General features: G+C 45.3%; 1 protein-coding gene and 1 long non-coding RNA gene across 2 annotated transcripts in view; one reads left to right on the forward strand and one right to left on the reverse strand.

Annotated features, from left to right (window-relative positions):
- The window catches only part of LOC119179303 (receptor-type guanylate cyclase Gyc76C), a 410,240-nt gene that overhangs the window by 317,805 nt on the left and 76,838 nt on the right, over nucleotides 1-15,597 (forward strand). The window contains exon 5 of the mRNA XM_075868918.1: nucleotides 269-515. Coding sequence (XP_075725033.1) covers nucleotides 269-515 — 247 coding nt within the window. The remainder of the gene's footprint in view (nucleotides 1-268; nucleotides 516-15,597) is intronic.
- Nucleotides 4,904-7,940, reverse strand: LOC119174180 (uncharacterized). Its single transcript, XR_012884848.1, has 4 exons — nucleotides 7,203-7,940; nucleotides 5,713-5,899; nucleotides 5,391-5,601; nucleotides 4,904-4,995 (listed from the first exon to the last, which is right to left on the reverse strand). It is a non-coding gene; the product is annotated as an uncharacterized LOC119174180 (long non-coding RNA).

Below are 15,597 nucleotides of genomic sequence, written 5' to 3' on the forward strand. Positions count from 1 at the left end.
TGATCAAATTGCGATTCCCAGGAACCATTACACGATAAAGGCACCATAGTGTGATTAATAAATATAATAGTGCGAATTAATAAATACCCCTCATAGCATCACCCCGTGTATTCGCACTTAACCATGTTCACCCTCGGGTAAATGCTTGGGAGTTTTTTTCTGAACAAAGCCAGTCGGTAGCGATCGCTCGTTCTCTCTTCTTGTGTGTTGTCGATTAGTGCTCAGATCTGTTACGAGCTGTTCCGATGTGTATTTCGCGCGTGCGCAGGTCGTTCGCAGCGTCACCGCCCTGCTGGGCTACTACAACTGGCGCAAGTTCAGCATCGTCCAGGAGGACTCCCAGGGCTACGAGACGGTGGCGCAGTCCCTCCAGAAGCGCATCAAGGACGAGAAAGGTTTCACCATCAACTCGAAGAACGTGTTCAACTCTGACCTGAGCTGCTGCGAGCAGAAGCTGCCCTGCTGCCAGACCGCCATGACCAAGATGCTGGACGAGACGTTCCGCAAAACGCGCAGTGAGTACGCTTCAGGGTCTAGAAAGCATGGTAGTTTTTTAGGGTTAGGAAGGGAGCATGTGGGGTTACGTTATAGTTAGAAAGTGAGTGTGTTAAAGTGAGAAAGAATTTTAGGGCTAAGAAGTGAGAATTTGGGGGCGGGGCGGTGAGAAATTATGATATAGTGAAGCAGATGTTTGGTGAAGGAATAAGGCTCAATCAAAATGCACACAAGAAGTAGCATAGAAGAATGCATCATCCATGTCTCTCGTCCATGTCACTGACATGTCACGTTTGTCCATATCGCTTCTAGGGTTTGTCTCTGTCTGCCTTATTCTTTGCGTAAAACATGCACCAACTAGCTCAACGAAAAATTCGCCTGGAATGTGCACCGCAGAATCAAGATAGACCCAAAGTTAAAGGCTTGAATAAGATCGTGTCGTTCTTTAAAAACCGCAAATTAACGTTAATGCTAGCCAACAAAGAAGGTTGCTTTGTGGTCATGCCTGAGGGAGCTTACAAAGAAAAGGCTTTAGCGGCTATCAAGAAGAACTTCCGCCCAGTTAAGTTGGGAGTGACTCGCGTTGGGTCTAAGTTCGCTGATTTTTGCAAGAATGCTGGGCTTACAATGTTAGCTAAGGACATAAAGAACAGCAAAGGGAGCAACCTAAACCTTTTTTTCTCGGCCAAGGCACACAAACCGGATGTACCTTTTCGCACTATTGTTAGAGAAGGAGGGTCTTGGCAGATTAACGTTAGCAGATTTCTTCAGAGCAAGCTAAAGAATCTCGTGGTGAATGACCTTTTCCGTACGAAGGGCTCAAGTGATGTGTGCGACTTTTTGCGGTCTCGCGTTACCACAGGCAACGTCTTTTCAGTGGATGTTGTAGATCTGTATTATTCCGTGCCGCATGACAAGCTTCTAGCCTCTGTAAAATCCTGCATAGAAAAGAATGGTGATGTCGATTTTATCAATGACGCGGGCGTTAATGTAGACAACTTTTTATCGCTTTTAGAATTTTATGTCAATGCAACTTTTATTATGTTTGACGAAACGGTCTTTCTTCAGCGGCAAGGAATCTGCATTGATTTCTGTGTCGCACCGGTCCTTTGCGATATTTTTTTAGCGGATGTAGATAGGGATTTGGACAATGCTTTTAAAGCGGGGAAGGTTTTAAAGGTTTTTAGGTACGTTGACGACTTTTTAATTCTTTTAGATAAACAGGGTGACCTTACATCCCCTGATTTTACTTTAAACGTTTTTATAAAACTAGGATGAGGGCTTTCCTTTACTGTTGAATTGCCTCAAGAAGCTTGTCTGCAGTTTTTAGACTTAAGCCTCACGTGGAACGATGAGCATCTTTGCTGGTCTTATCATTCTTGTGTTGAGAAGCAGCTGTTGCCGTACGATTCTGCCCACTTAAAGATTGTGAAGAGGGGCGTTGCGTCTCTTTGCTTAGATTCAGCACTAAAAAGGTCGTGCCCACGTAGCATGAAACTTAGTTTCTTTAATCAGGTGAGCCGACCAGAGGCTGCTGGGTTCCCTCGATCGGCCATTTCGGTCGTTGCTGAATCACTTCTGCAGAAGTTTAAACGTGGAACACGGGAAGCGATGACTGCTACCCAGCCCTTAAGGATTAGGCCATAAGTTGTGCCATATATCCATAAGGTCTCACACAACCTTAAGAAAGTCGCGGCCAGGCACGGGGTACCGATGGTGTTTTCCGCACCAGAAAAAATTGGAAGACTGTGCCAACGTGTGTGCGACAGAAAGAAGCGCGGCTGTCAGAAGAAACATGAGAGGGCCTTTGTTAAGTGTTCCATGGGGGTTGTGTACTCCATATCCTTATCCTGCGGAAAAGTGAACATTGGCCAAACCGAATGGTGTATTAATGACCGATTAAGGGAACATGCCCAAAAATTAACGAAAAGAGATGACAAGTATGCGCACCTGGTTGTGCATGTCATCTCGTGTGGTTGTGACGCACGATTTTCTGAGACGAAGATTCTGGGCAGAAGCGCAAGTAAAACTGCACGTGAAGTGTTAGAGGCGTTTTTCATTGAAAAAAATAAAGATCACTGTGTAAGCGCCCTTTCAATTTCGTTGTTACCAAGCGAACTTCAGTTTATCGCTCTAAGGCTATGACATTGATTAAATGTACGTTTTCATAATGTATGCTGTTGGCCTTCTTTGGTGTGTGCGCACAATGTGTCCTGTATATATTCAAGCCTTCGAGCTATGAATAAATCAGTTGGAAGTGAGCGCTGTGTGTTTGATGCATGCGTGTGTGCGTGTGTGAGTGATCGTGTCAAGTTTTCGCGCTCGAATTACTTTTAGAAATTATCTGTTGTTACTTCGCGTCTTTGAACGCGTGAGAAATTGACGCCTTTTTACATCCACCTCAAACGCTAGGTGGCGTCTCCGTCTAGATTAAGCGCTGATGGTGCGCGCCCGTCACCTTTCACAGCGTTACGAGACGTTCGCCAAAACGGACTGCTTCGAGCAGTGCTACATAAGCACAAGCTCCGCCTCCGTAGCTTTCCTTTCAGTGCCAAGAAAAGTTGTCGACGAGTATAGTTGCCCGGCCCACAAAGGTCACTTCGCTCGCTGCACAGGCCCCGTTTTCGAAAAGAGCGCGCTGTTCATACATAGCGAAATATTACTAGGACGCTTGTTAGTTCGCGCTCGTCTGTGCTAGTGATTACGTTTAGTGCGTCGTTTTTGTTTAAACAGTGCGTTAAGTGTCGAGTGCTAAACGTTGTTAGTTCACTCTCGTCCTGTTTGTGTTCTTTTCGTGCTTTATTTGAGCGTGAGCAGCGCGCTGCACGTTTCGATCTTCTTGCCGTTCTCAGCGACACATTGCTTCGCCCTTGCGGTGAAACTGTGACTTTTTCTTCAAATCACCTCAACTGCTGGTACATCAGAGCATCGTGAAAGCGGGCACTTGGTTTGAGGGGAAAGAAAGGGGGGGGGGCAAATGCACCAGTGTCAAACGGTCACTCTCGATTGAGATCGGGCCTGGTCCGGATTGAATTTTTGATCATGATTGGCTCCCTTGCGCAATGTGCATAAGGAATAATCCTATCACTTTTGAGTAAATTAATCGTTCTCGGGCTTAATTTTCATCGGGGGGGAGGGAACCAGTTTTACATAATTAGGCATTTTATCAAATTGATAGATCGATACGTGGGGTTTAACTTCCCAATACTACCATATGACTAGGAGAAACGCTGTAGTGGAGGGCTCCGGAAATTTCGACCACCTGGGGTACTTTAACGTGCCCCCAAATCTGAGCGCTCAGGCCTACAACATTTCTGCCTTCATCGAAAATGTAGCCGCCGCAGCTGGGATTCGAACACGCGGACAGAGGGTCAGCAGCCGAGTACCTTATAGCCACTAGACCACCGCGGTGAGGCGGAATTTTATCAGGACCGTGAGAACATATTTATGCATTGATGAAAAAAAAAAAGAAAACAGGAAAGTAGTGCAAAAGAGGAGGAACAGGACAGGGATGTTAACCAGTCTGGAGCGACCGGTATGCTACCCTAAACTGGGGATAGGGATGGGGGAATTGGAAAGATGGGAAAAGAGAGAGGAGAAGAGCACTCACATGCGTTGGGCGCACAAATGGTGATGACAACTAGGCTAGTTGGTTGTAATGCAGTTGGTTGGCGTACCAGTCGGTAGGTCTTTGTTGTTTCGTTTTTTTGTACATAGAACGAAGCTGTTCCTAGTCGAAGCTTACCCTGCTCTGATGGCGTAAGTAACGTGGTCTTGTGGTGTGGCCAGAGCGTGAGACTCGATAAGAAAGGAAAACATTGCGCTGCGCCAAGATGTGTGACGCCGATGCTCGGTGGATAGTTTGAACGAATGAGAGGTGCGTAAGTATGGGTGAGGGTGAGCCATACTCAGAGGGACGTCACTGTCGTCTTTGTTTCAACGGTGTCCGCTCAAAGGAGCTGGCCACATTTTTTTTCCCCTACGGTACGTTTCCACACTTCGTACGCGTGCGTAGTCGTTAACAGCAGTGCATCCGCGTGCAGAGTGAGGATCCCCTAGCGAAAATTCTGATAGAAAAACTGATAGGCTATCAGGTTATTGACAGTTGTATCAGTCTCTAGATGTATCAGTCTATGAGTGTATCAGTCTACCAGTGTATCAGTGTACCAGTCTATCAGTGTACCAGTCTATCAGTGTACCAGTCTATCAGTCTACCAGTACTCGTGTGCCAGCCTATAAGTGTAGCATTCTACTCCGATAGGCCCACAAGCAAATCGGTGCTTAGCCAACTGGCAGGTGCACCGCTACATCAGAGCAAGCAGGACACAAATATGAACACAGAAATCAAAAAATATTTTATTTGATGTGCCATTCCTTGGTTAATCTTTTGATTTCATAAAGTCAATAATTTTGTTTGCCAAAGCTTTATTGAGGAGCTTCTTCATTTGCTCAACCTCTCCAATCAGAACGGTGTGCTTCAAAAAAAATGGTTGAAGAAATCTGCATGATCAAAAACAAAGCAAGTTACAGGCACTTATTAAGCGACAATTATGTGCACTCTAAATAGAGGAGTCAATATGACAAGGAAATAAGTAGGAGTGCTACCAGTCTGCCTCTCTAATATTGTTTAAAATTAGTTTGTGGATTCTTGCATAAAAGTACCCAGCTCCAGTAGGCAAAAGCTACACTTGAAGCTTTAGTAAGTAATTATAACAAAAGTTAATTAGTTTGTGGATTCTTGCATAAAAGTACCCAGCTCCAGTAGGCAAAAGCTACACTTGAAGCTTTAGTAAGTAATTATAACACAAGTTGGCAGTGAAACCTCGGCTGATTACGTGCAAAAATGGAGCCACCAACTTCTATGAATTTTGGTCAGATTGCAAAATTTCACCTACCTGAAAACACAGCATATGTTTCTTTCTCCTAGGGAGATTTCGCCTCCCCTTTAGACCGATTGGAGGCTGCGCCAGTAAGACTTCTACCGACTTGGCCTGCTGTATAAAAAATGGTAACGGCCACCTCACGAACAAAACGGGTCTGTCTTTTCAAGCCCATGGGGTGATTGTACAACCTCTTGGGAACGGCAATTCCTTTGCTCCGATGCACCTATAAAACAAGTCAAAGATGATGTGCACACATTAGTTTGTCAATGCACATTTTCTCATTAAAGCAAACCAATATATCTTCAAGACAAAGCATACTAGAGTTTTATGATACCTCTCTGTCAGTGGGCACATAATTGATAAGCAGTGCAGCCTCCCTCACACTTGAGTGGGCTACTTCAGGGCTGTCCGTGGTCACTGTGGTGGTTCCAGCGTGGCAGCACATAGTGGTGGCAAAGGTGCAAGTCGTTTCTGTTTTTGAGGCTTGCGGCTGCAACACCCGCAAAGGACAAGGTTCTTTGCTGCAATGAAAAAAGTAGAGTGTGCAGAAATAAAGTATATTGCACCCTTAATTGTCACGGTAGCATCCTAGGTGTGCATGGTCAAATAACATATATGATAAACATAGCATGCAGTTGAGATATGCAATTAAAGTGTAATGATACGTTGCATGTCACATCTCAAAACCATGGTGTGATTATAAGGGATGCCGTAGTGGAGGGCTCAAGAAATTTTGACCAAGTGGTGTTCTTTTTAATATCCACCACACTGTGAAAGTTGTAAAAGCACATTTTAAAGTGATTAGAAAAACATGCATGCATTCTTGCCACCCATGAGCTTACATTGCATTCTGCTTTTCAGCAAAATTGCACGCTATAAGAATAGGGCAACTTGCTGCTGCATACAACCCTAGCAGCAGTGCGTTACAACAGCTTATGAAGAAATGATAAACCTGTTTGGAAATTTTTGCTGTGAAGGGCATTTTCCAGTAGGCTTATTCTTTCTAATGCTTTTGTATTTTGAGCTCTGAGCATATATATTCACTTCTTTCAGAAGCTCTTTCTCTGTTCTTTTTTTCAGCATTAGCAAACAGCAGGCCTCCCTGCTGCTTCTTAAAACGGTTGCTGACGTGCCTTGTCTTCTGCTTAACAGCAGCTTGACATCGTGTTTCTTACAACTGCAGACAACCCAACACACAAATTTCACTGCTAGTTCCCAAGCACAAACAGGGCTATTATATCCGCACAAGCAAAAATAATTTTAAACCAGACAATAGTACAAAAAAATGTGACTAAGCTGCGCTCATACCACGATAGAATAAAATAAAATAGCTCTTCAGCATACTGCAACTTTACTAACACCTTCAATACGACGTTCCGGCGCCCGCGCAGTAGTGGAGCAGCGATGCTCTGATATATTCGCTAAGGGGGCGGGGAGTATATCAGTGCATGGGTGCTTCATGTGTGACACGGCACCACGTGCAGAGCAAAATTGGCTGTCGATTGTAATTGCGCCGCAGTAGCACATCAGCTGCAATGTCAACGATAGCCAAACTTGGCTGTCGGTAATAATTACGCTGCAAGTAGCATATCAGCTGCAGTGTGACCAATTGCAACTTACTTTTTAAACGACTTGTTGTCCACTTCATTTGAACTGCAGCTATCGGAGGAGTCGCAATCGGGTCTGCGGAATGGATGGTCGTTTTTCTGTTGCATTCCTTGCATCATCCTCGGTGCCTAAGAAAATATGACCAGTAAATAACTTCAGAACGACTGCTTCTCCCTTTTTGTTTTCGTATTGGGAATACAAGAGGCGCGGACTTACCGTAAAGCTTAATCACTTGAGCGTGATAGTGGCCGCAGTGTGTGTTATCCTTCCAGAACACCCGGTACCACTTGTGAGGATCAAAATTGCCTGTATCCTTCGTATTGATGTATTACATGCACTTCCCGGGACTATTAATTTTTAATTATCATCGCGAAACCAAACATCTTGGAGAATTGCGAATGTACAGGCGCGATACTGAGCAATTAAGAGACGCAACAATGTTCACATGCACTACACACGCACCAAGGCCGCCACGAACTTGCTATTGATGACGATGGCAGTGCCATTTGTGGATCTCCCAAGTAGTTTATGCAACCCACGACCTCGGAGGTCATGATGCAACCACGAGTTCACGACTTCTTCCTCAACACAACGCAATTTAGTTTTTGAAAACAAAAATATTTATTCGAAAAACATTTACTTCATGTTTTTACAACCTTAGAGGGTAGTTTTTTAGAGCTCACAGCAAATAATATATAAACAATGAATGCAATTACTGTGAAACGGTGACGCTGTGCATAGCCTTTGAGATGGCAAATCCGCAATGACGGGCGCGCAGCGGCAATTTCAGAGGTTATGCGCTGTGTCGCCATATTCCCGTTGGTTAGGCTAGGTGGCGTTAGCCGCCGCCCAATTTCAAGGGTACAGCCATATCAATCCATTCATTCATTTATCTATCACATTAATATGGCTAAAATTATCTAGCCATAATGGCAGTCAGCGACCACCATGGCGACACCCACCTTCCTCCGTGGCGACCACAGTACAATACACCTTCACCACGCGAGTTCTGTAGAGTCACTACCTCGCGCCGTGATCTCGCGGCACATGTTATAGTTTTCGGCAAAATCCGCGCCGTGTGCTTAACATTGAAGGCACAGCAAGCAGGTTGTAAATGTGAAGCCTTGGTCGATGTAATCGTCAGTTCCACAGCCTCACTTTCCGTGGACACCATCAAGCGCGCTATTTGAAGTTTGTGTCAAGTTCGACGAGAGATGGATTCAACTCAACCCCAGCCTCGATCAAAAAGAAGAAAAAAAAACGCTATTTGGAGCCTGGATCGCAATATGTAGTACCTCGGACAAGGAGTGGTGGAGGTGCAGTCGGCCAACCAGCTACACTCAGCAAGAGCATTCCTCAGTCTTTAGCTGGTAATTGATGTTCTGGAGTAGCGGCCTTCGACACGTGAAGTCTGAGTGATGCGCATGGTGACAGCAATGAAAATCTTGATCCCGACGACACTTACGGCTTCGAGGAAAATTCGCTCAACGATTCCGACCGGACTGCAGATGCAGCTCGCGGCAATGTTGGCATGAGCGACACTTTTTAAATGCAACAATGGCATGTATTTTACACTGGTGCATGTCAATAAACTGCCAGGCTCTGTGTGTGTGCTCATGTGTGTGAGGCTTACATCAAAACTATTCAAGAACCCATCTCACATTGGTATTTGCTCAGAAACAGAGAAAAAAGTTGTGCTCGAAGGATGTGGCAGTGTGTTTGCACGTGAAAGTTGGATGTGTTTGCTATGTTGCTGATGTACCAAACTTGTTTAAAACTTGTGACATATATAGCCAGTCTAATATGAGTTTAGCAAGATAGGACAACTAAATGTTGGCTCGATCCTTTCTATTGTTGTTCTCTTCACAACTAAACTTTTCTCATGGTAGGCAGTTTCTTGTGCGTGTGTGTGTTTTGCAGTCAAATGCTTTAGCCTTAATTAGTACATGGTTTTTGATTTATTAATCTTGTGAAGATTACAGGCAAGTAATATAGCAGGTCTGTGCCACCACTTGGGCTTTTTGAGAAGACACACCTGTGAATAACATATGCTGCTATCAACATATCAGCCGAATCTTGCAGCTGCAAGTGACTTTTTTTATATAGATAACTGCGCTCACTTCGAATTTTCGGATGCCTGTATGTGGTGTAAAACAACTGAAAGCATGCTATTGGCCTATAGCCAAAATAAATCAAGAGCAGCGTTTTAATCGAATGTGCTTCTTGCCACAGTGTGCTGCCACATGCTGGCACTGCTGTCCAAAATCTAACATTGCATAGTCATACTCGCACATGGGAATGGCAACACGAAAAAGCTACTGTGTTTCTTCAAGCATGCTCTAGCTCATAATGTGTGCTTACATATCGCACTTCTTTACTGCTATTCCTCCCTGCAGTTTTCAGCGCAGCTTGTTGGGACCGACGAGAAAAAAAAAAAAAAAGAAAGCGGTTGAAGTGCGCAATAGACCCCTCAACTTGCTTTGAAATATTTCTGGCAGTAGATTTGCGAGGCATTAAGTTTTGATGATGAGGTCAAATAATGATTACTCAAAGAAGCATTTCATTGTTTACTTAAATTATCTCATCCAGTATGGATTATGACACTAATGTAGTGGCTCGTCATTAAAGCAAAGCACTATGTGGGAGAGACAGCTGGGATTGGCTTGTGTTGTGAAAGGGAGAAACTGCAGCACCACCCGAGGCTTTCGAATCTAGGCCATTTGTAAAAATTATTGTATCAGCAAGCTCATTTGACAGTAGTGGACTGATTATTAAGTTATCTCCCTTTGAATGTTTACTGGCCCTATAAATTAAAATTTAGAAATTATGTTAATATTGCTCTGTGATGAGAAGTTTTGTTTGTATTGTTTCAAGTTATGTTTATACTGTCATCTGATAAGCTTTGGATACTAGTATCTTGAAATTTCTAGACGTCATCTATCATTGTCAGCATTAACTGTGTTGCTATCTGGCACCTGCAATCCCATTTGTACACAGAATAAAGCATTCATCTAGACTGAAAGCTGCTTTGCATATTTAAAGCTCAGTTTGTCAAATATGCACCACCATGAAACATTGTACATTTTATTCTACGCATCCAAAAGCTGCCAGTTGCACTCTTTGAGTCATCATGATATTTCACTCAATAGTCGTCAAGTGTTCAATAGAAAACACTGATACACTAATATACATGCAGAAATGACCAATGACATATATGTGGGCAGTGTGTTCAAAAAAAGAAGTACCGTTAAAATGACAGTAATGCATCTTAAAGATCCGATAAATGAACAAAAGACTAAAAACCTAAAGACTAATATATGCCATAGAAATCACCAATCAAACTTATTCAAAAGCTGGTAGCGCTGGGAAGACTGTGTATCAGTCTGATATGAGACTGGTAGCACTGGTAAGAAAATGTATCAGACCGATATGAATGTCTTTAAGAACTGGTAAGACCTTGTATCAGTCTGGTACTAGACTGGTACAACTTATAGGAAACTGTACCAGACTGATTCAGACCTCTATCAGAATTTTTGCTAGGGTTGAAATCACCATACAGTACTATTTTTTTTCTGCATGAAGCTACCACAATATCGAGGCATTTCGTGTCTTGAACTCCTGCAGGAAAGTATACATTTGCAAAAGAGAAAGGTGAGCAGTCTGGTAGTGTTATGTCTAACACCAGAATTTCGTAATTCGTATCCATACACTGATACGATATCTTGGCTCTGTGACTAAATTTAGTTGATATTAAGAAAGCCAGACCGCCACCTCTACTCGGCCGATCCAGCTGGATTAATCGATGTTTCATGTAACATTTTTTTTTTTTACCGTTAGCTAGCCAGGTTTCCTGAATGGCAATTATGTCGGGAGAAATTCGCGAAGAAATATATTGTAAATCTGTAGTTGCCTACCAAATAGACCGGCAGTTCCACTGCAGATTATTCAGGGAATCTATTTTGATGCTATACCGGCAGAAGAAACTGCCCGATCCAGAAGATCTTTTTTCAAGAAATCATTTTTTGAAAGGTTCTCAAATAAGTCTTTCTTTGACAAGTATTTCTTGGATTTTGGGTTCTGAGAAGACTTTTTAGAAGGGGGAGATCTGTTACATTTCAAAGTTCATAGAGATTCTGTGTCCATATCTGTAAAGTCTCCTGAATCATCTGTCACAGGTTCTGACTCAGCCTCAACCTCTGTACCCCTTGAAATCAACAGAGCTTGCGAATCCCGATTTTGCACAGAAACTGTACCAATGATTTGTGTAAGCTGTTGTGTTAACATATAAGCCAAGGCTTCAAGAAGAGTAGCTGCCAGACGCTACATTGCCTTTTCAGTTGCCCTTTCGATAGCCTCAGTTATCGACTTTGCGAGCGATGCATCATTGCCTCTGTGTGCCGGGATGTTATGCCTGCGTAACCTTTCGATCTTTCATGCATTTCTGCTACCGCCTCCCTCCTAGAGCAACGCCTGCATTCTATGATTTCTAAAACACCCATTTCTCTTTCTTTTGCACCACATTCAGCGGAGTCTGCAGGGAGCTCTCCATTACACAAGCAGCACTTCTGGTCATCAGATTTGCAATCGAAGCTGTCATGTCTCTCTCCACACAGACGACATCTAGCCTGTGATCTGCATCCTTTCATGCTGTGGCCGAATCGCCAACATTTTGAGCACTGCAGTTTTCGGGGAAAGTGGTTCTACTTTGTAGATTAGTGGCCATGCCTTATTTTAGGGGCGAAGCTCCTTATGGCGTGGCTTGGGCGTCCCTCGTATGTAACCACCAGTGGCACATACCCGAAATAGGTATAACACTTGACCTCCAAGGTGGTGCCAGTGAGAGATTTCTTCTGTGCGTTGTTTAACAATAAAAAATAGTGCTCAATGTACATGCCAATGGCTGCTAATGGGGAATGAGAGACATGAGCATTCGGCTTTTAGTCAACCCGCACGCTGCGATCCCCAAATGCAGCCATTGGCATGTACATTGAGCACTATCGGACAAGAAAGGGATGCTACATTATACTCGCTGGGTGCAACCTCCTTAGCTTTACAAAGGTTAAGCGAGCGTTGAGCCGCAGTGCCATGAATACAATGAACTTGTATATATACCATGAATGAACTCAAGGTGGTTAAAAATGAGAAGTAGATACGAAGCGCAAGCCGTAAGAAAGTAAAAGCCGAATTCTCCTGTCTCTCATTTCTCATTAGCAGCCATTGGCATGTAAATTGAGCCCTATCTGACAGGGAAAGGTTGCTACGTTATACTCGCTGGGCGTAACCTCCTTGGTTTTCGAAAGGTTTAGCGAGCGTTTGGTCGCAGTGCCATGAATACAGTGAACTAGAATATACCATGAACTCGAGGTTGTTAAAGGTGGGAAGTGGACCCGAAGCGCAAGCCGTAAGAAAGTGTGCATGTGCCACCTCTCGTTTAGTCCTTGGAATGTCCGCTGGATGGCGGTGCTTCTATATGGGGAATATATGATAAAAAGATGCGACATGGTGGGACTTGGAGTGTTCAATAGATGAACGAACGGACACACAAACAGATGCATGGATGGACGCATGAACGGACGCAGGGGCGGATGCATGAAAGAACGCAGGGACGGGCGCACAAACAGACGCATGGACGGTCACACAGACGGACGCATGGACGGACGAATGCTTCGCCCCACTCTCCATCATTCACTCCGTGGATATGCTGCCATTTTTTTTTGTTGGTCTGACTCTTCCTGCAAAAGTTACTACAACTGATTCAGTAGGCGATTTTGTTTTATCAGTCGTTCAGGTGCATCGATAGACTGAAACTGCCCCAGCCACAGCAAATAAGTCTAGAATTTCTTGAGGTGCCAGACTCGTATCCACCCCACAGACTATGCCCTTCGTACATGCAAGATGAGCTGGAATAAACGGGCTCATCGGCTGTGCAGCAAATTCAGAGTAATTCAGAAGCTCTCGGACGCAATCCTGGTCTGCAGAGCAACACAGGATACCCCCTCGGCCGAACTGGCGGACCTCAGTAATTTTCTGGAAAAGCGACGAGGCTTTCTGAAGCTCCACTTGTATCACCTTCGGATTCTTCATTGGAATGGAACCCCCATTTGTAGGAACCAGAGCCACAGGGACGTAGCTATCTCCACTGCGTAGCAAGGGATCGAGCGGCAAATCCTTGACCGGTAGTGAGGCCAGCCAAGGGGAGTGCCCTTGGCCAGGTGATGAGAAAGACATCAAAATATTCTGACTTGCCTGACCTCCAAAGGGCTGCAACAACGTCTCAGTTGAGAGAAACTTACAAGAAATACGAGGAATGAAAAGCAAACCAAATCTTAGCTAAAAGGATCCTGCTGCTCGACATTAAGCCGATCTCCGATGAGCCACGTAGTTTTAAGCTGAGGATGTGCACACCCCTGTTTCTTTTTGTGTATGCACAAGCACCAGCGTGCTTATTGCGATTGGCATAGGTTTCAGTTATTAAGACTCCGCCTTGAACTACCACAGAGCTTATAGTACTCGTACACGTGGGCTAATGCTTTCGTAAGTGAAGGGGGCATGTATATGCTAAACGTTGCACTTATAGAATGCCTGTGAACATAGATAATTTGCGCAAAGAGAAAAACACAAATGAGGAGGCATCCGCGTCCTTTTTGGTTTCCTGCAGCTTGCCCCCCCCCTACCCCCCCCCTTTTTTGCTCTAATTAGGTAGGTCTCAAGGCGCTTGATTGAACGCCTAACGTTTCAGGTTTTCTCTTTTTTATGATCTGTCATATGGACGGCTGACAGCGCACAATGCAACTTATGTATTGTGCATCTGTGAATGAAGCACTTTACCGATCTTCCAGATCGTCGCGACGGTTAGTTCCGTCCGCGCCCCGCCGCGGTGGTCTTGTGGCTAAGGTACTCGGCTGCTGAGCCGCAGGTTGCGGGATCAAATCCCGGCTGCAGCGGCTGCATTTCCGATGGAAGCGGGAATGTAGGCCCGTGCACAAATTTGGGTGCACGTTAAACAGCCCCAGGTAGTCGTAATTTTCGGAGCCCTCCACGACGGCGTCTCGTAAGCATATGGTAGTATTGGAACGTTAAACCTCATATATCAATCAATCAATCAATTAATCAATCATCAAGCTGCGTCCGCACCTCCGTAACACGGCAAAATACAGCGAGAGTAGCCAATCAATACGTTTATTTGGGCGATAGCGTAAGATAAAGCACAAATCGACAACTAGTCCTATACGCGCAAATCAACGCTCCTTCAACAAGGTGAGTTCCCTACCGCCCGGTCGCCACGTGCTTGCGCAATTTCGCAGAATGGCTTTCAGCTGGACAAGTTTCTCTGCTTAATCCTCCTGACAGTGGTCCACTCGTGTGCCGATTCCGTTGATAGTGTATTCAGGCTTCTGCATCTTTATCCGTGCTGTCTTCGTAACCTGTTCGGTCCTTCTCGTCGAGTAGGTAATCCCAGGTGACTGCATCGCGTGTAGACTGCGCCCGAACAAGGAACAGCACCGGCATTCATCTTACAGCTGTGCAATTTAGCTAACATTTGGTGCCTGCGTCAGTCTCTTTGCCGAACTCCTTTATCTGCCGGGTATGAATGGATGTCGATGACGGCTTCTCTTCGGTCTTGGGAAGGGTTAGCCGAAACATCCGCTCCATCACCTCTCTCTTTCGCACTATCATCGGCGTCTGCTTTTTGTGGGCCAGTGGGCGTCCTCTTTTCGCGATGGTGGTAGCAGTGTTCTTCGACTTCGTGGCACACTTTCGCCGCAGTGTACGTTGCAGTGCCGTGACCTCCCACCGAAACAGCTTACAGCTAGCGGCCACCGATCTCTCGAAAGGGCTTCCTGCCTCTCGTTGAGATTTGCGATTTGTGCGTCGCGCATCCGCAGCCTAGATTCCGGCCTCGGCAAAAACATAGTCCCCCTCTTGCAGTCCAAAAGTGCGTGCATTGCATGTTTGCTCTATGGTCTGCTGGGCATGCCGACGAGTAAGCGAGGGTTCTTTCTTTCACGCAACCGCACCTCGACGACCAGGAAGCAGTGCGCAGAGTTCCGTCGTCGTCAGGCTCCGGGTACGTGCGGTTCATGTCGGAGCATGGTCGTGACCGGTCGAGGCAGTTGTATTCTTTGCCGTCGAGATGTTGGTAGGGGCCGTGGAAGAACCTCACCTCGAGAAGTATTCCCGATTGCGGCCTCAAGTTCACAGCTGCCAGCGCGCCTTTTGGAACATTCCGAGCCTTCCGGGAAAACCCGTAGTCGATCACTAGGTCGTATGTTTCAGGACCAATCATCCCGGTACTTGTAGGTGCTAGTAGGTCCCGACGCGAACCGTTCTCCGGCAGGACTCCTCTAGCCTTCCTTACGACCGTGTCCGATTCTGTGGGAACCTTCCAGTCTGGTTTGTCTACCACGATGACTCGGTCCTCTCCAGTGGCGACACCGTATGAGCTTGCGTTGTAATTTCCCTTTTCTGAGCACTCGTAGTTTCCCGATAATAATGGCTGAGCGTCGATCTTTCCAACGCCAATTCGTGCTTGGCTGACTGCTGAAAGGCCCATCGTTTGAAAGGCGCCCAAATCCGGTGTTTGTGTCGCGTATTCGAGAACGTCGCAGCG

The sequence above is a fragment of the Rhipicephalus microplus genome, chromosome 7, assembly GCF_043290135.1.
Source record: "Rhipicephalus microplus isolate Deutch F79 chromosome 7, USDA_Rmic, whole genome shotgun sequence".
In the NCBI taxonomy this organism is placed as follows: domain Eukaryota; kingdom Metazoa; phylum Arthropoda; class Arachnida; order Ixodida; family Ixodidae; genus Rhipicephalus; species Rhipicephalus microplus.